At 40.7% G+C, this 22785-nt stretch overlaps 1 protein-coding gene across 3 annotated transcripts in view; it reads left to right on the forward strand.

Annotated features, from left to right (window-relative positions):
- Positions 1–22785, forward strand: part of celf4 (CUGBP, Elav-like family member 4) — a 94541-nt gene that overhangs the window by 51460 nt on the left and 20296 nt on the right. For all 3 annotated transcript variants that reach the window (XM_053648923.1, XM_053648925.1, XM_053648924.1), the window contains exon 3: positions 18240–18288. In XM_053648923.1, coding sequence (XP_053504898.1) covers positions 18240–18288 — 49 coding nt within the window. The remainder of the gene's footprint in view (positions 1–18239; positions 18289–22785) is intronic.

Below are 22785 nucleotides of genomic sequence, written 5' to 3' on the forward strand. Positions count from 1 at the left end.
TTTTTTCCATCATTCATCAGTGTGTCTGTGTGTGTGTGTGTGTGCATGTGTGTGTGTGTGTGTGTGTGTGTGTGTGGAGCGTGCCCTGCATCTGGCTGAGCTTTTCCAGGCGAACGACAGGCTTCCGACAGGCCCCCGCCTCTCGCCTCCATCCCTCCCTGCTGATTTGATTAGGCCACTGGCTCGCTGTGTCTGTAATTGCATTTGCCTGTTGCTGTGTGTTTAAGAATAGCCCCGATCCCAGTAGCCCTCCCCTCCTGATTTCCCAGCTGCTTCAGGGAGTAGTGGGGATAACAAGTCGTCATGACAACCACACTCGGATCGAGGAGCCGCTCCGCCGCTCACTGACTTTGCACTTTTTTATTCATAGCGCTGAGGGTTTTTTTTTTTTCCCCTCACTTTTATTGCGATGATTATTTTTGTGAGCGGTTCAATGCGGCCTACCTGTGGCTCCCGCAGTGTACACTGCGAGAACCAAATAGACACGAGTTCATTTGAAAGCGAGGGCTGAGATGAACGGGTACCGTTTCAGACACTGGGTCTGCGTGTGCATTTAGGATCCGTCCCTGCTTGTGCGATCTGATCACAGCAGCCAAATATCTCATTGTGCTGATGTTACATCGTTCATTCTTTATGGTGGGCACATTCTAAAAATCTCGCTCAGGAAATTGACGTCCATAAGAAAAGCATTGTCTTTTTCTAATCTTCTCCTGTCCAGTGTCAGTGAGTACGTGCACACTGTAGCCTGGCAAACCCGATGTGGTCTTCTGCCGTTGTAGCCCATCTACCTCAAGGTTTGCGCATTTTGATATGCTTTTCTGCCCACCACATTTGTAAAGAGTGTTTTTTTTTTTTTTTCAATTTACCATACCCTTTATCTCAGTTCAAACCAGTCTAGCCATTCTCCTCTGCCCTCGCTCATCATAAAGGTGTTTCTTTCTTGATGTGAGCCTCAGCTGAAGCTTTTGACCTGTATCTGCATGATTTTATCCGTTGTTCTGCGACTACATGATTGGCTGATAGGATAATTGCAAAAGTAGCATGCTTTATGTAACAGGCACTGTTTATTACAAAGATTGTACTTAATGTTATCCTATGTAAAGCCTCAAGGATACTTAAGGAACAATGGGCTGAATGGGTTCCGTGGACAAAAAATGTTTCCGCATCCCTCGTCTAGCTAAAAGGATCGCTAACATGGTAGACTGATGCAGGATAACAAGCACAGCTCTACGCTTCACGGAGGTCAATCATAAAGCACGAGCTGTCCACTAATTGTTAAATTAACCCGAGAAGGTGGGCTTACACCAGGGCACCGGTGCACTCAGAAGGGGCAGCGCGGCCCATGACAAAATCTCACAAGCTCCTGGAAGGTACTTGTAAATTGTACTGAGCGGATGGGTCAAGGTTTTGATTTGGTCGTGACCCAGGCTAATAAATCTGGATGATATAAACACCAGGATGGCTGACTCGCAGCACCCGTCCCTGCAGCTTCTAGGCACGCAGAGGAAGAGAAAGAGTGAAGGAGACCAGGCAAAAAACAGACAATCGATAAATCAATATGTTTTGCACCACCAAGCCAGGGTGAGCACACTCATACATACACACACACACACACACAAGCGCATGCGGACACACACTGTGACACAGAATGGAGCTGCATTTGCCAAAAGACATTTTATTGTTTTAGAGGGAGTGTGTGTGTGTTTTTTTTTTTACTCTTTCTATTACTGGTTTTGGATCATTAAGCCATTGATTTTTCTTTGGCTGTGTAAATGGTGGGCCAAGTCTCGGGAGAGAGAGAGCCATAGAGGACTTTCTCTGCTTGTAATAGACAGTCCAATCCTCTCCGGAGACACACTGCAGCTTAAAAAAGAGAGAGTTCAGTTCACTATTCAGAATGAAGAGTTGCAAAGTCATTACATAGAGTACATTACGATACTTAGAGATATTTTCTTGACCGAAGGAACTTTATGTGAAAACATTGATGAAATCATTCTAGGTTGATACTGTGGCTCCTTGGTTCAATCCTGAACTTGAGTTACTGTCTGTTTGGGGTTTCGCATATTGTCCCTGTATCCATGTGGATTTCCTCCTAAAGATAATTGGCTATTATTAGTTCCCTCTAAATTACCCTAGATGTGAATGTGTGTCCCATGCAGAGTGTATTCCTGCTTCATTCACAGCGTTCCCAGGATAGGATCAGGATCCCCTTTGACCCTCCCCAGGTCACGAGTCTGGTTCTGAAGTCTGCTTCTCCCGCGTTTGGTTCTCCTCGGAACGTTGGTTTCCTCGCCACTGTCGCTGATCCATAAAAATCTGATGCATTTCGTTCATAAATTCTAGCTAACTGACAGTCACCTGCGATTTCCTGTGTGTATTGCATTCCAGTTAGTTCCGGACGTAAATGTCTGCGCTCGTCCCAAATGTTTGCCGAGTCCTCTTTAAGCTCACGCAGGGAACTCGCTGTTCTCGGCCGGCTCTTGATTGCATATTTACCCTGCACATTTTAGGGCTAACTCTTGGGCATTAATAATGAAAATGATACCCTTCACCGTATGGGAGCTCGAGCTGGCCGGCTTGGCCGCCCTCCCCGAGTTCACAGAAGAAGGTGTCTGCAAAGGAGAGAAAGTAAATTAAAGGAGCAGGACAGAGCCTCAGCTCTCAGTGAAGAGAAGGACACTATTTCACTCCTCTTCCAAAGGTCAAAAATATTACAGTGTTTCCTTTCAGCTCAATGTGCTTCTCTCTTTCTCTGTTTCCTCTCTCTCTCTCTCTCTCTCTCTCTCTCTCTCTCACTCCCTCTCTCTGTCCCTTACTCCCCTCCACCCTCTTGATTTCTCTCCTCTTTGGGGATTGTGTTTTAAATTATTTAAGATTTTAATCATCTTCCAAGAGGCTGCAACCTCTTTGGGTGATGCAGTGTGTAGCATATAGATGAATGGAGGACTCGTCTGAAAGCACGGGGGAGATAAGTGCACCCGAGAAACTGATTTCACTGACTCATGCTCTTTGTTATCCATTTTTCTTTGAAGGTGAAGCAGTGTTTGGGTCCAGATTTCATTCTTCGCATTGTGCGAGTGTGAGAAAGAGCGAGATACAGAGAAAGACGTAGGATTTCCATCTACGTGTCTGTTTTTCTTGTTTGTTTGTTTTTTGTTTTTTTATCTGAAAAGAGTGGTCAGAAATTCATAGAAGGACTAAATATTCGGAAGAAAAGCACATGGAAGTGAAAGTAAATTATGCAAGGATGCTCTGGGTCTTCAGATGTGAGACACATCCAGGATGTGAGGTGGAATCCATCCTGGATGGGACACCAGTCCATCATGGGGCACCTTACACACACATTCACACACTTGTAGCCAATCCATGTACATAGAACCTAGAGGAAACCGACATGGATGCAAGGACAGCTTCAATAAAATTGACTTGAATAGATTAATCATAGTCTTAGAGCTTAGTAGTCCCTAAAAAATCTTTTTTGTTGTGATTGTTGCAGGTAAAAATGCTTGATTTTGAATTTGCGATGTAGCTTGTGGAGTTTTTTTTGTGCTATTTCGCGAAAAACTACCTGAATTGGTGAAATCGCAATTGCGTGAAATTTTCTTTCGACAGCGGTGTTTGTTGGTAAATGAGACCTTGTAGCCGTACTCATATTCGACGCACGTGAATCGAAGATTCAAGTACGTGTTAATAATATCGGTCTGTACCTTTTTTCTCTACTTTTCTTACCGCACAATATATTGATATCGCAGTGGTTTGATTTGTCGTCTTTACTAAATAATTACATTTAAATGTAATATTTTATTTAGGGTTATTTGAATGATTGTGTATTTTCTATGGCAGCGTTAAGAGCTGTGAAGCTGTCGATTGTGAGCCTGGGCATTTTTTTTTTTTTTTTTTTTGCTATACTCAAATGAAAAGGCAGGCTTTTTATTTGATATAGGCACATTCTTCCATCAAAGGAAAATATCAGTTTGGAGGTTTTGTGAGCTGAAGCAATTCAATAACCTCAGTATTGAGGCTAGATACTGAGGGACTTCATCTCAGTCTTTATCTTAGAGTTCCTGTCTAATCTATCAGAATAATAAAGCATCTATGACAACTGAAAACTCTGCTGATCGACAGCAAATCTATGTAGATGCCTTAGGAAAGGCTTTAAGGTCCTAGTTTAAATCTTTTATGTGGTATTAGCATTATATGTACAGTACCGTGCAGTACCGTGCGAGTTTTCGGCGCATGGAAAGAAATGCTGTAAAGCAAAGATTCCTTCAAAAATAATGAAAAAATAATAATAATACAGTAAAGACCAGTATACAGTAGTAAATATTTGGTGCGACAAAAAAATTAAATAAAAATTAGTGCAGTTTTATAGGGAAATGAGCTGGTAAATTTTTTTGAGCATCTTACAGAACCAGCCGCGGGTCTTCTGGAGACTTTGACTGTCACACTTGCTTCGTATTTTTGCAGCGAAACCCATCAGCCTTCATTGTTGTTGTTTTTTTTTGGTTTTTTTTTCTCTTGCCACTTAATATGCTGCTTTCTTTAATGACATACCAACATTTTCCTGTAAGGTTTAATTTTGTGTTTGGAAATCTAAAATGTCTTTTGTACTGACTTGATAATGTACTGTAGAAGTCATAAAGTAAAAAAATCTATAACTCTATAAAGTTTGTACCAAAAAAAAATAAATAATAGGGTGCCTAAAAGTTCTGCACAGTACTGTATATTTTAGTCTTCCAAGACTACGCAAGAGAATAGCTAAAGTTCCTTTGTGTTTCGAATTGAGTTTTTAAATAAGCTTCATTACGAGGAATAAGTGCTATTTTTGTATGTTAGGATCACTGTTAAGCATCCACAATCACAATTTACACTTTTAGATGAATGCTTAAGCTTAAATGAACCATTAAATTTGATTTAAAACAGTGTAGCAGGCTGTACTTCAAAGTTGTGAAGGAAGAAATATGACACGTGTCTAGTACTTGGCTGTAGCGAACCATTTCTTCACAGAAACTGTATGACAGAAGAACGAATGAACACAATAGTCAAAATCTGGGTGCGAAGCAACAACGACCATACTTTTTTCACTCCGGAACAGCTGGAGAAATAAATGTGGAGTCACAGGCCACAGGTCATGTATTATAAACCTAAATAAATAAATGAACGCGTGATCGCCAGCGTTATATTGTCTTTGAATTTTACGAGACTGTTTTAGTATGTGAGTTTTAAACATTGTTCGCTGTGTGCTTGAATAGTGCTGTGTCAATATTCCAAGCATGCATGAAATCTCGTGTATTCTTTAGTCTTTCTTTACTAATGCCATGCCTGTGTATTAAATTTGACCTTGTTAAGGTCTGGAGCAACATTTTTGAAGACACTGTTCAAACAAGAAGCTTTTTGAACTCTCTTAATCATTCTTAAAACGAAAGGTCAATATGTATTCATTCATCCTAAGCAGTTATCCTGCTCCAGGTCATGGTAGATTTGGGGAACGCTGGGTAAAAGATGGGAATACACCTTGAATGGGTCCATCACCATTCAGTTTCTATCCATCCATCCGTTTTCTGTACCGCTTAACCTACACAGCGTCATGGTGGAGCCTGGAGCCTATCCTAGGGAACTCCGAGCACCCTGGATAAGGCGCCAGCACAATCACACACACATTCACACACTACGGGACAATTTGGAAATGTCAATCAACCTACAACGCATGTCTTTGGACTGGAGGAGGAAACCCCCAAAGCATGGGGAGACCATGCAAACTCCACACACACAGCGCGGAGGCGGGATTCCAACCCCCCAACTCCGGAGATCCGAGGCAAACGTGCTAACCACTAAGCCACGGTTCCCTACGGGTTGCCATGTTTGTTAAAATAACTTGTTTCAAAAAGGGAGGCTGTCGTTCAGAGCAGTCGCTGGAGCACACGTTTTACTTTTCCATCAGATATGAAGCTTGTGGGACAAATAAAGCCATGTTCATCAACATGGGAGTGTACTGAGTGCTTGCCTGGTGCTTTCATTCATTCATCTTCAGTAACTGCTTTAACTTGCTCAGGGTCACGGTGGTTTCAATCACCAAGTAAACCAGCTACATTTGTTAGAAAATATCGCAAGCGGCTGCAAACATAAGTAATAACTGTGGAGGCGTCGGGATCGGTCCGAATTCCTTCAAAAGCAAGTAAAAACGTTACTCAAACTCCCATTGTACCGAAATACTACAACTTTGAATCATTCCATACATGAAGTAAGTGTGTGTATGTGTGCCTGCAATTATAATCATCGGAGAATCCGTGCCGAAGCGTGCGTGAAGGTTATTGTTGGAGTGCTCGTGGGAATGCATTTGCATGAAAGTCTTTTATGAGCACAGATGCACGTGTTATTCGTTGTATAAACGAGTGAGTTTCAAGGGCTTCTCACAGGTGTGTTATTGTCTGAATGTGATAGCAGCTGCTCAGGCTAGACAGTTACTATACTCAGGGCATCTTTACAAGGTATTTGTGACTGTATCCTGCTCTGAAGAGATTACTACCATTCCTAGGGCAATATGTCTGCAGCAGTTAAAAATGTGGTCGCGGTTTGCCGTCTTTGACTTTAATTTACGCCCCTGAGACAACCAGCTGTCGTTTCGTTTCGGGGAGAATTACGATGTAATATCATCAGTTAAGCTGGAAGATGGGAAAGATGTAAGATGTAGCAAATGATCTGATATTTCAATACTTGCCTAGATTTAATATATCGGTTATACTTTCAATTCATCAGATAACTGAAATAATCTGAAACTCACCTAGCTATACGATCGCGCAACCCTATGAATACATTTTTGTTTGTCACGTTATCGTTTCTATAGTAACACCTCATTCACTGGAACTTGTACGGTGGACGCGCCATATAAAAAGATTTTAAAACGTATATAATTGTTGATATGGTGAAGCTTTCTGTGATGTGATGTGATGTTTTTTTTTAGTTTTTTTTTTAGAAGGAGTCACCAGTTTCAGAGCATCATACTAAAGAGCTTCTTAGTAATATGACAATACTCATGTTTTTAACTTCAAGAAAGAGGAGAAAAAAACGAGAGTCTGGTGAAGGAGCAGTGTTGATCGCTAATATATAACATAATAATTCGCAAATCGCTGTGGTAGAAGAGGAATAAAACACTTTGGGACGTGTTGTTATTAGTAAATCATCAACTTAGGGGCCGTACAACTTGTTTATTGATTATTTTGCTATAACATCCGGTGCTAAGGAATAAAAGTGCATTTTATTGCTTATTTTTGTAACGCTACATTGGATTTTTGGTCAAATACAAGAAATGTGATAAGTGCTTATTAGCGATGCTAGCTAGCATGCTGAATGGTTTTGAAATTAGCACTAACTAGCTAGAATCAAATGATGGCAGTCACAATCCTGTGCTGTAATCATGTCCTGCTTCAATTTGGCTATGGCTTAGTTCCACTGTGTCTTGTATACATGCCATTTATCTGATATACTGTACATATACAGTGTGTCAGTTTTGTTTACCTTTTTTTTTTTTTTTTACATACATCAGGAGGCCGAAACTTGAAAACTGATAATGCGACTAGAAGCATAGATCATTGCGGCTGCTTATCATTCGGTCATGGTTTCAAAAATTGCCCTGTCACTGAGATTTCCATTTTACTAATTATACATATAAGTCACTGTGTCCTCTGAAAACTGTCATTTGGCTAAAAGTGCATTTTGTCTTCCTTCGATGAATGATGCAGCGATTCTGAAAAATTCTCATCAATCATTTTGTGTGTGTGTGTGTGTGTGTGTGTGTTGACATGGACTAATCGCTGCAGCACAAATCGAATATTTTTTTTTTTTCATCAGGCAGCAATTTCTTGAAATGTCCGGCGTAATCTAAGAGTGATTGGTAGCCATCAGAGGAGAGAGAAGAATGATAGGCAGGTAGCTGTTGTGAACCGTTAGCAACGTACGGTAACACACTTAGCAACTCGACAACAACGCGAGCTTAATGATCGATCACTGCTAGCATGCAAGGCCTGTGCTCACGAAACCACTCACCAAATTAGCTTCGATTCTCCATAGTTCAGCTTCAGTAGGAGTAGAAGGAAGCTCTTAGTGGGATCAGCTGGGTTTTTTTTTTTTCTCTCAATGCCGCTGTCTGCATGTGTGTGTTTGTTCTATATTTAATCAGGCAGGCTGCTGATGGCTGATGATGACATAAGGGAGGAAAGCTGGCAGGAAGGATGATGATGTGTGTGCCTTACATACAGTGTGTATGTGTGTATTGTGTTTGATGCGCTCATTTTAAAACATGCGTTGTAATGGTAAAAGGTGTTAATTCACATTGAAAACCAAAGCAATTCAATTCATTTTTATTTGTATAGCGCTTTTAACAACGGACGTTGTCTCAAAGCAGCGTTACAGAAACATATAAACATATGATAGAGATTTTAAGTGTGTGAATTTATTCCTATTGAGCGAGACGGTGGCGAGGAAAAACTCCCTAAGGTGATATGAGGAAGAAACCTTGAGAGGAACCAGACTCAGAAGGGAACCCGTCCTCATCTGGGTAACGACGGATAGTGTGAAAGTAAAAGAAAGTTCGTTGTGGTTTTTATATGAAGTCTGTTTGTTGAACTAGTCCACTGTTCACTCGTTGTGGCCTGATTTCAGAAGATTTATGGTGAGAGAGATATAAAAGTCAGCCAGCATCACAAAAACCATTCATGCAGTCAGAAATGGACACAAATAGTGTCAATTCGCATATGCAGAAATTTGTCCAATCAGAAAATGGAAATTTAACACCTTAGAGCAGTGGTCACCACCCCTCTGAACTTAAAGAGAGATCCACCTTCCTGCAGGTGTCATCTCCAAACAAAATCTAATACACCTGGTTTAGTTGATCAAGAACTTCTTAAAGCAATGATTGGCTGGTCAGGTGGGCACAATTATGGTTGGAGCTGAACTTTTCAGGAAGGTAGATCTCCAGGAACAGGCTTGGTGACCACTGCACTAGAGCAAGGTTTACTGTAGAGCCAGTGTGAGGTAAGCTCCTTTTAAAAATGCAGTTAGCTACACTAGATATTGAAACTGCTCATTTTGCTAATTACAAATAATAGCTACTTGCTACATTTGTTGTAAACATTTCTTTGTAATATACGGTCAGAGCCAGGACACAAGTGTGTATACTCAGTGTTTTTATTATTAAAGCTCCTTGTCAAATTGTTGTCAGAGTACATAGTAGGAGTCAGAGCATGAGTAATCAACACTAAGGAAATTAATCCATCCATCCATTTTCCATACCGCTTATCCTACAAAGGGTCGCGGTGGAGCCTGGAGCCTAACCCAGGGAGCTCTGAGCACCCTGGACAAGGGAACCTGGGGCACAACGCTGGACGGGCACAATCGCACACACATTCACACATTGCGGATAATTTGGAAATGGCAATCAGCCTACAACACATGTTTTTGGACTGAGGGAGGAAACAGGAGTACCCGGAGGAAACCCATGAAGCACAGGGAGAACATGCGAACTACGTGCACACAGGGTGAAGATGCGAGGCAAACATGTTAACCCCCCGCAAGGTTGATCCATAATAGAGAAATGGAAAACAATCAAGGGTTTGAAAATCAGAATTCGCAAACATGTCAACATCACACATTAACAATGGATGAGACTTAGCAATGAGAAAAAGCAACAGTAGGATAGAAATAGGCAAACGAATCAAGGGCTGAACGAAGAAATGGTGCACACTTTAGGTAACAACCAAAACAATAGCACATGTCAAAATTAAGGCAGATGTAGCCCTCAATGCACTGAGTAGGACATTCTTACATGGACGTTTCTTGGATGATCCACTACTCAGATGCATACAAGTGTTCTGTTCGTTAGGTATCTAGAGTAGGTGTACATACAAGACACTTGTCTTCCAAATGTCTTAAATCAAGATTAATTTCACTGTGAGTACACACTGACATTTTACCTTGATTACTGCACAATTTGCAATTGATCTAAGTCTGTTCTGGATATTCTTAGACATACAAAAGTCTTCACTTATTGTACACCGCTCAGAGGAAAGAAGCACAGGGACGGGGGTGGTGGCTTTTAAGATCCTAAAAGGTTAAGAAGAATCAAGATTAGTCTGACCAGCTAGCACCTGCTAAAACACATGCCAAGCTAGTCAAACTGGTAGACCATTCTGCCAGCTGGTAGGTGCGGGTAGAAAGGAAACAGTTGGCAAAGATGGTCTACCAGTTTGATCAGTTCAGCCTGTGTTTTGGCAGCTGGTACCCAGTCGGACCAAAAGGATGGTCGGTCTACAGAATTTTGGGGCAGTCAGCATTGATGGTCAGCAAAAAAAAACTTGACAAGTGTGGGAGGAACACAGGCTGTAATTTTTTGCATCCTGATCAAGTTTCAGCCGATTCAAAGTGAACCTGTGTATGTTGATTTTATTTCAACCTGACTATGAACCTAGTCTAATAGAGTATCCTAGTCAGCAACTCAAATTTGAACGAAGAGCATTAACGGCCAATGAAAATAGAAAGCGCAAAAAAAGCATGTGCGGCTCCCCCGATGGTCCTCAATGGAGGACAGACGAATTGAGTTAGAGCACTTGTACCTGTCCTGTCAGGTGAAATGTCCATATTTGTTCTTGCTATCTTTCGGTAACGTTGTTTGGATGTTTGGTGTGTTCACTAACACTTATGTCATTTATGGTGTATTCTCCAATCAAAAATCAGACAAAAACTGTGCAGTCTCTTCAAAATCTATTAGGATCTCTTGAAAGTCAACCCCCCCGCCCCCCCCATGCTCTTTTCCTCTGGTGGAGTACAATAGGTGCAGTCTTATGTATGTCTAAGAATATCCACATCTCTCTCACATTCTCCTCAGCCCTCCCCTAGGAAGAAAGAGATATGCTTCTGTCTCCCTCCACCTCTCACTCATTCACCTCTTGTGACTCGGTGAGAAGAGCAGCACAAGGTCAGGTTCATGCACCCAAATCACAAGCAGAATGCTGCTCGAGCCCTGATTGCCCCTCCAGTCATGCGTAAAGACAGGCAACAAATGAAAGCACCACTGTAAAACTCATAAATAATCTTCTACCAATTACACAAGTGCACTTAGAGCTACCACTTTCATGCCAGGGTATTGTGGAGAGGATCAAAAAAAGCAGGACGGGAAAAGAGAAAGAGAAAGAGAGAGAGAGAGAGAGAGAGAGACAGAGAGAGACTCCACTGTTTGATAAGTTTTGGGCTTGTTTTTCATTTTTTATTCATTAGATAAGTAAAAGCAAATACAGTGAAGGCAGGTCTGTGGTGCAATGTGATTTATGCCTACTTCTGGGTGAGAATGCAGGATTTATGGCCAAGCAACAACACACTGCAAAATAAGCTGACAAACAGAAAGAAAGAGAGTGAAGGAATAAAGAAGGAAGGAGCGAGGGAAGGAATGATCTAACCAAATTGGGGTTGCTTTCATTGGAAGACGGGAAGGACGGATATAACCAAATTGGGGTGGCTTTCATGATAAAGATGGAAGAAAGGGAGGAAGGAAGGAACCAAATTGAGGATTTTTTTTTTCACTGAACAAAGGATTGAAGAAGGGAAAGAAGAAAGGATATGTAAACTGGGGTTGCTTTCACTGGAAGGAAGGAAAGAAGGAAGAAGGATAAATAACCAAATTTGAGTTGCTTTCATAGGAATGAAAGCAAAGAAAGAAGGAAGAAAGGATATAACAAAAATTCAGGTTGCTTATATGGGAGGGTATATATCTTTCTTTCTTTCTTTCTTTCTATCCTTTTTATCCATGAAAAAACCCTCAATTTGGTTATATCTTTTCTTCCTTCTTTTTTTGCTTTCTTCCTATGAACGCAACTCAGATTTAGTTATTTATCCTTCATCCTTCCTTCCAATGAAAGCAACCCTCAATTTGGTTATATCCTTCCTCCCTTCCTTACTGAAAGAAACCCGGAATCTGGTTATATCTTTCCTTCTTTCTTTCCTTCCATCTTTTTTTTATCCATGAAAAAACCCTCAATTTGGTTATATCTTTCCTTCCTTCCTGCCCAAAATTCTGGGTTTCTTTCAGTAAGGAAGGGATGATATAACCAAATTGAGGGAAGGAAGGATGGAAGGAGAGGAGGTAGATAGAAATGAAGGAAAGAAAGAAGGGTATAACCACATTGAGGGTTGTTTTAATAGGAAGGAAGGAAAGAAAGAAAGTAAGAATGAATGTAAGAAAGACAGAAATATAGAAAGAAAGATATAATCAAATTGAGGGTTGCTTTCATAGGAAGGAAGGACAGAAGAAAGGAAGGATATAACCAAATTGAACGAAAGAATGAGGAAAGGAAATGGAGGTTCTTTCAGACAGTTGGCTAATTGGAATGAAGGAAGGAATAACGAAACTTCGGAAGTTCAGTTGGAAGGAAGAAAGGCAGGAAGGAATTAAAGGAAGCAATGAAGACAGGAAATAACCGTAAAAAAACAACAACAACACATTGGTTATCTAAAGAATGGTATCTATTCCTTATACTCCATTCCTGTCATCTCCCTCACTTCTTCTCTTTATTTTATTTTCTGTTGTCAGATCAATGTTGTCTTTTTACTGCTGTTGTTGTAATCACCAGAGACAGCTTATTGGAGCTGTTTATTGCTTTCGTATGTGTAATCCTGTCGTGATTGTCAGTAGATGCGTAACCTGATTTCATAATAGATTAGTTCAGGTTTAATAAGTTAATCTCACACCCTAATATGTTGGTATTGTTTTATCCTTGTTGTGCGCATCATGCAGAGGTTTTTTCGTGCGTAATGTTAAAAGTAACGACGTATCCTTGGAGAGATCATATCGATCAGGCTTGTGATCCATAACTTGGCAGGATACGACTAAATTAAGGGTTGCATTCATGCATTTCCTTTCCGAGCGTCGTAGTTAAGTCAGCAGCCAGACACAGCCAGAGTCAGAGTCGTGACTGAAAACTCATCTGCCAGTCAGTAATTCACCGTATTCGTGGCGCAGTCCTCTTTATAGCTGTGATATTGTCATAGCGTTTGCGCTGAATAATGAGGCGGGAGTTTTAGAGTCTAGCTGTTACCCTGAGGTTCCTATGCAAAGCAAGGTCACATTCTCTGAAGCCCTGCGAGAAGTTCTCTCATTTTCACTCACTCTAGTAAAGTTGTCTCATTTTGGTTCAACACAATTTATGGGACTGCCTCCAAATGCATGTAATATTTCACACTTCGTGATCCTTTAATTGAACCCTTTGGACGCTGTCAAGGTGCTGAATGGTTTCGCTGGTGGGTGAAGATAGGCAGGCTTTACAGCAGGCTGCGGTAGGAGACGTGGGGATTGTAAGAGTTTCAGACAGCGTGTGATTCAGGAAGGGTTACAATGAGCCACAGGCCTCTGACAGTTTAAAAACTTATCTTAGGATCCACTTGTGTAAAAAAGGGAAAGGGGACTTGAAACGGGCACGAGTTAGGAGGTTTCAAAAATTCAGCTAAATCCAAATTTTTAGCTGACACCTGTGAAGAAGAAACCCGTGAAAAGGAAAGAGACCTTTTGAAACCCTTTCGAAACTGAGCACGACTTCCTGTTTGAAGTTTTTGAATTAGATGACCACTTTGTCTACTTTATCAAGTGAAACACATAACAGTGTTCCACTGTGCCAGCCATTCACTCGTTTATTATACGGTCGTAATAATTGTTCCGGGAGCCTGTGTGTGTACGTGTGTTTGAGAGTGAGAGGCTCGAGCAGCAAAGACCAGCAAATTCATCATTTATTTGTAAGTTTTTTATTCAGTATTTGTTTTCCTGGCCATGTTGTCCTGACTCTCGGTGCACTCTGTGTCGCAAAGCACAAAGTACAGGCCAGATCCTTTCTCTTCCCTAGACCTGAGTGTTTTTTTCCTCCTCATTTTGTCAGTCTGTAGAAGAAGAAGAAACCGAAAGAAAAACGTATCCGTCTTAAATTGGATGAAAAGTGCGTAGTGGGAGATGCTATCATTCTAATTAGAATGATAAAAGTTTTTGATTAAGATTATATCTAGATTCCCACCGTGATCCTGTGTGTGCGGAGTTTGTGTGTTCTCCCCGTGCTGCGGGGGTTTCCTCCGGGTACTCCGGTTTCCTCCCCCAGTCCAAAGACATGCATGGTAGGCTGATTGGCATGTCCAAAGTGTCCATAGTGTGTGAGTGTGTATGTGAGTGTGCCCTGCGATGGATTGGCACCCTGTCCAGGGTGTACCCCGTCTTGTGCCCGATGCTCCCTGGGATAGACTCCAGGTTCCGCCGTGACCCTGAAGGAAGGATAAGCGGTATAGAAGATGGATGGATGGATGGATGGATCTAGATTAAAAAAAATAAAAAATTTCACTGAATAAAGGATTGAAGAAGGGAAAGAAGAAAGGATATGTAAACTGGGGTTGCTTTCACTGGAAGGAAGGAAAGAAGGAAGAAGGATAATTAACCAAATTTGAGTTGCTTTCATAGGAAAGAAAGCAAAGAAAGAAGGAAGAAAGGATATAACAAAAATTCAGGTTGCTTATATGGGAGGTTATATCTTTCTTTCTTTCTTTCTTTCTTTCTATCCTTTTTATCCATGAAAAAACCCTCAATTTGGTTATATCTTTTCTTCTTGCTTGACGTATACTTATTCCAAAATCTAGAATATTTCAGATGAGGTCATTGAAAGAAAAATGCTAAAATATAGACGTAGTTTCCTAATGAGCAAGCCAGAGGCGATTATGGCAAAGAAAAACTCCCTGAGACAACATGAGGAAGGAACCTTGAGGCGAGCCAGACTTGAAAGGGAACCCGTGCTCCCATCTGGGTGACGTCATACGTTTTAACTTAAAGAAGTCTATTGTATTGAACTGATTTATGAACTGCTCAAACTTGAGTGCAAACCGTTCTTAGCGATCGCAGTCCGATGGCTATCCAAGGAAGAGCATCCACAGCCATCCTCATGGTTTCTATGTGGTACGAATCCCAGTAATCTCAGTGTTCATAAGCACCGAGGATCATATGATACGGTATATGCCAGCCAAGCAACATGGCAATGGTCCACATTTCTAGTTTTGCAGAAAATAATCTGCCTCACTCAGAAGACTAAAAAGCAATGATGCTCCAGTTGCAATGGGAATTTCCTCCTGCTGACGAGATTAACGAAAACGCAGGATGAGAACTGGACGCGAAAGGTGAAACCGTGAAACCAGGATTCAGCGGAAGTGGAGAGAGAAGTCAAGCAGCATGTTGCTCAGGCAGCTGATTTATCCTTGGCTATGAAAGGCAGAAGAGAAAAGAGAAAGTGTACCCCGTGTTCCTCTGCACTGTGTGCCCATTTCCATAATCCATAAAGCTCTATGGAGCCTCACAGAGATCCTTAAGGAACACGCACACACACACAGTATTACTCCATTCTGTCCACCCACAGTGTGTGTGGTGTGTGTGTGTGTGTGTGTGTGTGTATACGAACATGCTTGCACTATTGTGCATTATTGTGATATTTCTGTGGAAATACTGATGGCTCTGTGTGTGTGTGTATGTGTGTGTGTGTGTGTGTGTGTGTGCGCGTGCATGTGTTTGAGTTTATACCCAAGTATTTGTGTGTAATCCTTTGTCTCCACTCATGTTTCCTGATGTTTCTTTGTGTAAAAATCAAGGCACAGGAAGGATTTTTTTTTTTTCTCTCACAACACAGTAAAATAGAAGAGTTCCTTGCTGTGGGCTGGCTTGCTCAATGCTGCCATCTTGCTGTCAGTGCTTAATTGAAGCTCAAATACACGCACAGTTACACCAGATTACTTCGCTAGTTTCTTCACCGATGTAAGCGACTAGTGATGTGAAGTCAGCGATGTGAAGACAGATTGGTCAGGCATTGGTGTACGTGACCTTGGTCTGCTCCCCAATTTCTGTCCCAGTCAACCCTTATTTAATCCTGTCTCTGTCTTTTGTCCTCTGTCTCCCCCACCTTTTCTTTTTCTCTCTTGTGCTATCAGCAGGCACGGAAAAATAAATAATGCATCAGAATGCATTAAAATTGTTCACCAGGCTATCAGGGCAAAAATAGAGGGAGCTGAAGGAAGAGAAGGAAAACAGACTGTGTGTGTGTGTGTGTGTGTGTGTGTGTGTGTGTGTGTGTTCATGTGCGTGTGTGATTATGACTAAAAACAAGTGAACTTTATGTAAGGCCACGGGTCTGTTTCTTAATTCAGCCCCCATCGAGGGACATTTTCGTGTCTACTGGACCTAAGTGAAAGCACCTCAGTGGCCTTTGTGCAGTCGGATTATATCACCGTCATTTATTGCACTGTAGAATGATCATTTTCACGGTACGCTTTAGAACACACTATGGATGCACAAGAAATCACACTTATAATAGTGATAAGGATTTTGTAACACAAGAGGAAGAAAACACTTCTGGGGCTTTGCTGTTATAGCAAAATAATCAACGCTGTGGTGGCGTGATGCGGCCTATGTGAAAGATTTTACCACGTTGGAAACATAAAGGAACAGCCTTGTAGACTGTTAGAAAGCACCGACACTGGAGACTCCTTCCATCGTCTAATACGATAGTGTATTAGAGCAAAAGGGCGTTGATATACACTGTAATGTTGCAATCACGTGCTGTTATAGAAAGTTAAACAACAAATTCTGACCAATCAGAATTGAGAGTCTAACAGCACTGGATGGATTGAGAGATTGTGAAGTGATTAATTATATCATGCGCTCTCCGTTCACATGGTTTAATTCATGTAGCTTCAGAACATTATTTCAACTCTGACAAACGTGTATATATTGGAAAGAGTTTAGCTTCTAAGAGTTTACGCGCAAGTATATACACAATAGCATATTATTGAGATCATTTTCGTCCTCCATTCAGTGAGCACTTATGCCGTGTGGATGGGGGCGGAGTCATCCTGGAAGAGACCACTCCCACCAAGCTAGATATGTTTAGGTACTTATGCTGTGTGGATGGGGGCGGAGTCATCATGGAAGAGACCACTCCCACCAAGCTAGATATGTTTAGGTACTTATGCCGTGTGGATGGGGCGGAGTCATCCTGGAAGAGACCACTCCCACCAAGCTAGATATGTTTAGGTACTTATGCCGTGTGGGTGGGGGCGGAGTCATCCTGGAAGAGACCACTCCCACCAAGCTAGATATGTTTAGGTACTTATGCCGTGTGGATGGGGGCGGAGTCATCCTGGAAGAGACCACTCCCACCAAGCTAGATATGTTTAGGTACTTATGCCGTGTGGATGGGGCGGAGTCATCCTGGAAGAGACCACTCCCACCAAGCTAGATATGTTTAGGTACTGGTCAGAATGAGTCAGTCAGAATTACATTTCTTTTTATTGGTCCCAGATTTCTACATCCCAACTTGCAAATCTTCATAAGAATGGATTGTGATGTCATTGATCACGATATTCATATTGGATCGTCCTGCCAATAATGCACTAAACACACATTTACACCCTGTGTGCTTTTAATCATAAAGACCTGTAACACCGCAGTCTCTTTCGCTTCTCTTTCCATCCACTTCTTTCTTCCCTTTTCCGTTATCGCGCTCTCGTTCCTTTCAGCTCCTGTCATTCTCCACCTGCACTGCCGGGGTTCAGTGGCGGAGTCGAGTTCTTCCCCTCCTGCCCTCCGCCTCCTCCTCCTCGCTCTCCGCCCCTCCCCTCTGGCAGCGTGGCGATTGGCATTATTAAAAATTGATTGGCGCCGACCGCTCAGCGGTGTGCATGTATTATTGAGGTGGAGTTGGTTGGGAACCTGCCACGAGTGACGGAAGAAAAATGAAACGCTTTTAAATGGCGCGAGGCTTTCACATGGAGCTGCTCTCAGACTGGAAATTAAACCCAGCACACACACACACACACACACACACACAGACACAAACCAAGCTGTCCGTTGACACTCACACGCACATGCCTATGTGTACATATGTGACATATGGCATACCCACGCTCTGTCGTTCTCTTTTATTTCTAACTCTCTAAACCCCTGCTCACACACACACACACACACACACACACACACACACACACACACACAGCTGAGGCATCATCACTGAGACATATCTGAACTGTATAAAATGTGTATGAATGCTGCACCTGTCCCTTTATGTTCACACTCAAATCTAACATCTGGCTTTTTCTCTCCCTCTCTCTCTCTTTCTCACTCCCTCTCCTCCCCTACCCTGTCTTGTCTCTCCTTCCTCGACCATCCCTCTCTCGCTGCACAGATGAACAGGCCGATCCAGGTGAAACCCGCCGACAGCGAGAGCAGAGGAGGTAGCGCTTTGCTTTTTTTCCTTCTCCCTTCTTTTCTTTTGTGCACCTCTGTTATCTTAAATAAGCATCACTATTCACAACAGACGTCAGGGTGAATCGTGAGTGTCATATTTAATGGTACACCTCGATCAGAGATGACAGGACTACAGGACCCAGAGGAGGCCGGAGCGTTCCGCACTTCCCGCGTTACACGCGTGCTCCTTATCTTTATCGTTAAAGAAAAAAGATGAAGAAGACGTCTGTGTTTCGATGTGCTTTAGATGGATCTAAAGATAGATCTGAGATTAAAATTCAAATTAAGATGAAAAGGTGTAGCTTCAATCGGTGCAGTTTGAAATCATACTTGCTTTTTCCTCTGACCCTGAACGCTTATCCGTTTATCCACAACTTTTTGTGATTTCAAAGGTTCTTTTTAAATTCTATATAATTATACATATATACAGTTGCGATCAAAATCGTTCAACCCCCACTGCAATTTCAGGTGTATTGTCAAAATTTACAGACTTTCAGCTGAACAAATCAAGCAAAAGCAATTGAAATAGTTCAACACAATGAATGCTTCACGTGGTTTTCCCCAAATTCAACTGAAAATCCAACTTATAATGACTTCTCCAGTTTCAAAATTATTCAACCCCCTGAATAGAATCTCTCACAACAGCACAAATATGCAAAACAGGCGTTGTCTCAAACACACCTGATGCAACTAATCAAGGGCTTCATTAGTTGCACCAGATGTGCCTGAGCTGGAACACATGAAATACCTGAACTGGCTGGGGCAGAATATATATATATATATATATATATATATATATATATATATATATATATATATATATATCCTCTAAGGCAGTACAATTGGTGGCTTGATCCTGACCAATAATTTCCCTGTAACGATAGCTGACGACTCATTTTGATCTGCTGGAAATCTTTACGCTGAATATAATTTTAAAAAATGCTCAGATAGCTTTGTGAACATTAAGAAGTTTGTCCTCTATATGTGTGGCGGCCTGGGAAAACCCTTCACCTGGTGAAATTGTGACACCGTCTACTAAACTTCTGAAAACAAGTCTCTTTTTAACCCTCCCAACAAAACCAACCGAACAAACCCTGTATTTAAAGATCACCTTCCAGTTCCACTGAAACAAACACACTGCTGCATTATTGATTTCATTTGCATTTCATTTCACATGTGCTAAATAAACTCTAAATATAATAAATATGACCATGAAAACTATGCCGATCTTTATTCATAGCCTACAGCCATTTTTAGAGCTGTGCTTGTTAAAGCTGTGCTTTTTTTCTTTTTTTTGATTTTTCTTCTTTTCTTTTTTTTCTTTTTTTTTCTGAACACCCAGGCAAGATTAAGTAGTAAATAAAAACTATTTCCAAATTTTTTCTGTGAAATATGTTTAGGTTTTCTTAAAGCAGACGTGTCAAAAGTAAAGATGAGTTTCCCTGACCTCCATATATATATATATATATATATATATATATATATATATATATATATATATATATATATATATATATATAATTTAAAATGTTGCTTATGTAGTATTCTTAGACTAAGAAACTACATGGCGCCTTTATAACACATTCATAAGTGTTGCATAAATATTTCATAAAGCAATTCTGGAGATTTTATTAAAGGCTTATGCCAAAATGCATAAGATGATACTGGTGGTTTTTATAAAACTTTGCAACCAAGAGTGAACCACATCCCCGAGCAGACCTGATTGAGATACTGTCTTACTGTCCTTTTTTAATCCATATCTTGCTTGTTTTTATATCATTACCTTTATTTTACTACCAGCACATTCATGGCACTTGACAGGTACACACAATGCTTCATAAATATACATTTGATTAACACTATAGTTTAAGGGCGCTTAAATCATTCATTTAGCTGGCATATGGGCTTCATAAATAAGAAGCTGTATTGGATTGAGGCTCCATGATCATTTTAATGCAAACGGACTGATCATTCAATTCCATGCTGCTGTAAGAAGTAGATCTCGCAGCTACATCTCCCAGAAGGTAAGATGGCAGGTGGACACATTGGGCCTCATTTATCAAACGGGATGTGAGCGGATTTATTCGTAAAATCATTCAAGTGAGCGTTTTCACGAGAAATTTGGTATCCGTTCATGTAAAACGTTCTTAACCTACTCGTGCTCCGGTGTGGGTGTAAATTTTACGGATAAGAAGACTAACTAATGTAAACCTGGACGTGGTCGACTTCAGATCATATCATTTGCATTGATCAGTGCACTATTATATATGGAATATACCGTTGAGTTGAAATAGTTTCTTTTTATTACGTTTACAGCATGTAGCAGACACCCATATCCAGAAGCGCTTTGGAGTTTCGATCATAAACACATCCTCGTTCTAGTTCACTGGGTCAGGGACTCAGAATACCATCGAGAACATTTTGTAAAAACCCAGTCATTTTATATTATTGCCATTAATTAAAAAAAAAAAGCGAGCCAACACAAACCCATAAATTAAGACACATTAAACTAATCATTTAATTATGACAAAAGAAATGGCACCGTATAAACGGACGGGCCGGTCTGTCTACGCAGAGACATAAGCTGTAAACCAGAAGTCCCAGAAGTCTCCATATATAGGGGACTATGTTTGCCAGCACCACGTCAGTTGTGCCTTTGTCAGTGGATGTTCATGGACGTCCACTTCTCGGTCGGCCCGCAACACTTCCAGTCTTTTTGAATTTGTTAATAAATTTGCCTACAGTGCCATGTACTTGCCATGTTTCCTGTTAAAGTCCATCGCAACCTATTTATTTATTTATTTATTTATTTATTTATTTATAAACTATGTATGGAGACTTTTGGGACACCCTGTAATGTCCTTCTTTGAGGACATTCAGAGGGCATCGTGATGACATCATCTAGGACATCCACTGACCAGAAATCAGTGCGTCAACACTGTAGGAAAAACAGATTCACAGACACGAGGACGGAACATGTCAATTGTAATTACGTCAATATTTAGTATTCAGATGCAGTCAAATTTAATGCAGCTATAATTTTATACTGCCACAGATGGAGGAAGCATTAGCTACACTTACGATTACTTTTTTACCATTTGGCTGATGCTCTAGAGTAGAGTTTCTCGAACATTACACACTGTAAAGAAAAAAGAAAGAAAAAACGACAAAGATCTCCTCAGCACGGTTTTGTTTTATGAGCGTAATCCGACTATTCAAATATTCATCTCATTATTTACAGGTGTACAGTAATAATTTGTCTATTTATTGGAGTTGTAGAGCGAATTATTCTGGAATGTTCCACCAACAGAACATGTTTTTATTTGATTACATTTACATTATTTATAGCCTACCTGTTTTTGAGTTATTGAGTTTTGGATTAATTCCACTTATTTCAATTTGTCAGGGTAATAACTATAAAAAAAAAAACAACAACAAATGTAATAGCTTTAATAATAAAGGCTTCCGATAATAAAATAAAATGCAAAATTACGGACCCCCAGGCTAAGCTTCACAGACCCTACTGTGAGAACTCTTAAAGAAGGCATGATGAAAAGGACTAAAAGTCTGTAAATGGAAAGATTTGAGGCTGATGCGAGTTTGTGCAAGTGCTATAGTGACAGAAAGTGAAGAGCCAAAATAAACTACAGATCTTTAATGAAGGAAACAAGCTGAAAATACAGCTAATTAATGTGTATATATATAGAGATAGATACATTAATTCTCTGTCTTTTCAGCTTGTTTATATATATATATATATATATCCAAATGAAATCTCTTAAAAGTAGAATTTATTTAAAAAAGGTCCTTAATTAAAGGAAAGCGGGTAAGTGTAGTATGCAAGAACTCCACACTGTTTTTACTTGTTGCCCTTCTGAGTTCTTCCTATTATGTTTATTTGTCTCTCTTTCTCTCTGTTGCTGTCTTTCTCTCTCTCTCTGAATGTCTGAATTGCTCTGGTTTCTGGTTGGTGGAAATCTATTTCCACATCACTATCGCTGTCAGCTCCTTTAACAGCAAGATGCTTGGATTGTGTTCTGCCTCACTTGTAAGTCTCCTTGGATGAAAGCATCTGCCACAGAAATAAATGTAAATGTAAATGTACTCAGAAGTGCTACAAACCCACAAACACTCACACGGAGAGACAGAGAGAGAGAGAGAGAAAGAGAAAGAGAGAGAGAGAGAAGTGAATACAGGGGTTGGAGAAATTGTTACAAACCCTAGTCACAAAGCAGTCACACAGACTGCGGGATGAAATAGAGTCATGTGAAGTTAAGCTCATACGCGCCAGCAACAAAGGTCACTGATCACAATCACATACGAGTAACGGCACAGCAAAAGAGAATGCGTGAGTTTGGATGGTTGAGCAAACAAACAAATATTTTTTTAAAAAAATATATCATAAGTTTTACAGAAGAACAACAACACAAAAGATACTATTTCAGTTTGGATGTAAGAAAGAATGAAAGGAAGTCGAGAAAGAA

The sequence above is a fragment of the Ictalurus furcatus genome, chromosome 18, assembly GCF_023375685.1.
Source record: "Ictalurus furcatus strain D&B chromosome 18, Billie_1.0, whole genome shotgun sequence".
Taxonomy (NCBI): domain Eukaryota; kingdom Metazoa; phylum Chordata; class Actinopteri; order Siluriformes; family Ictaluridae; genus Ictalurus; species Ictalurus furcatus.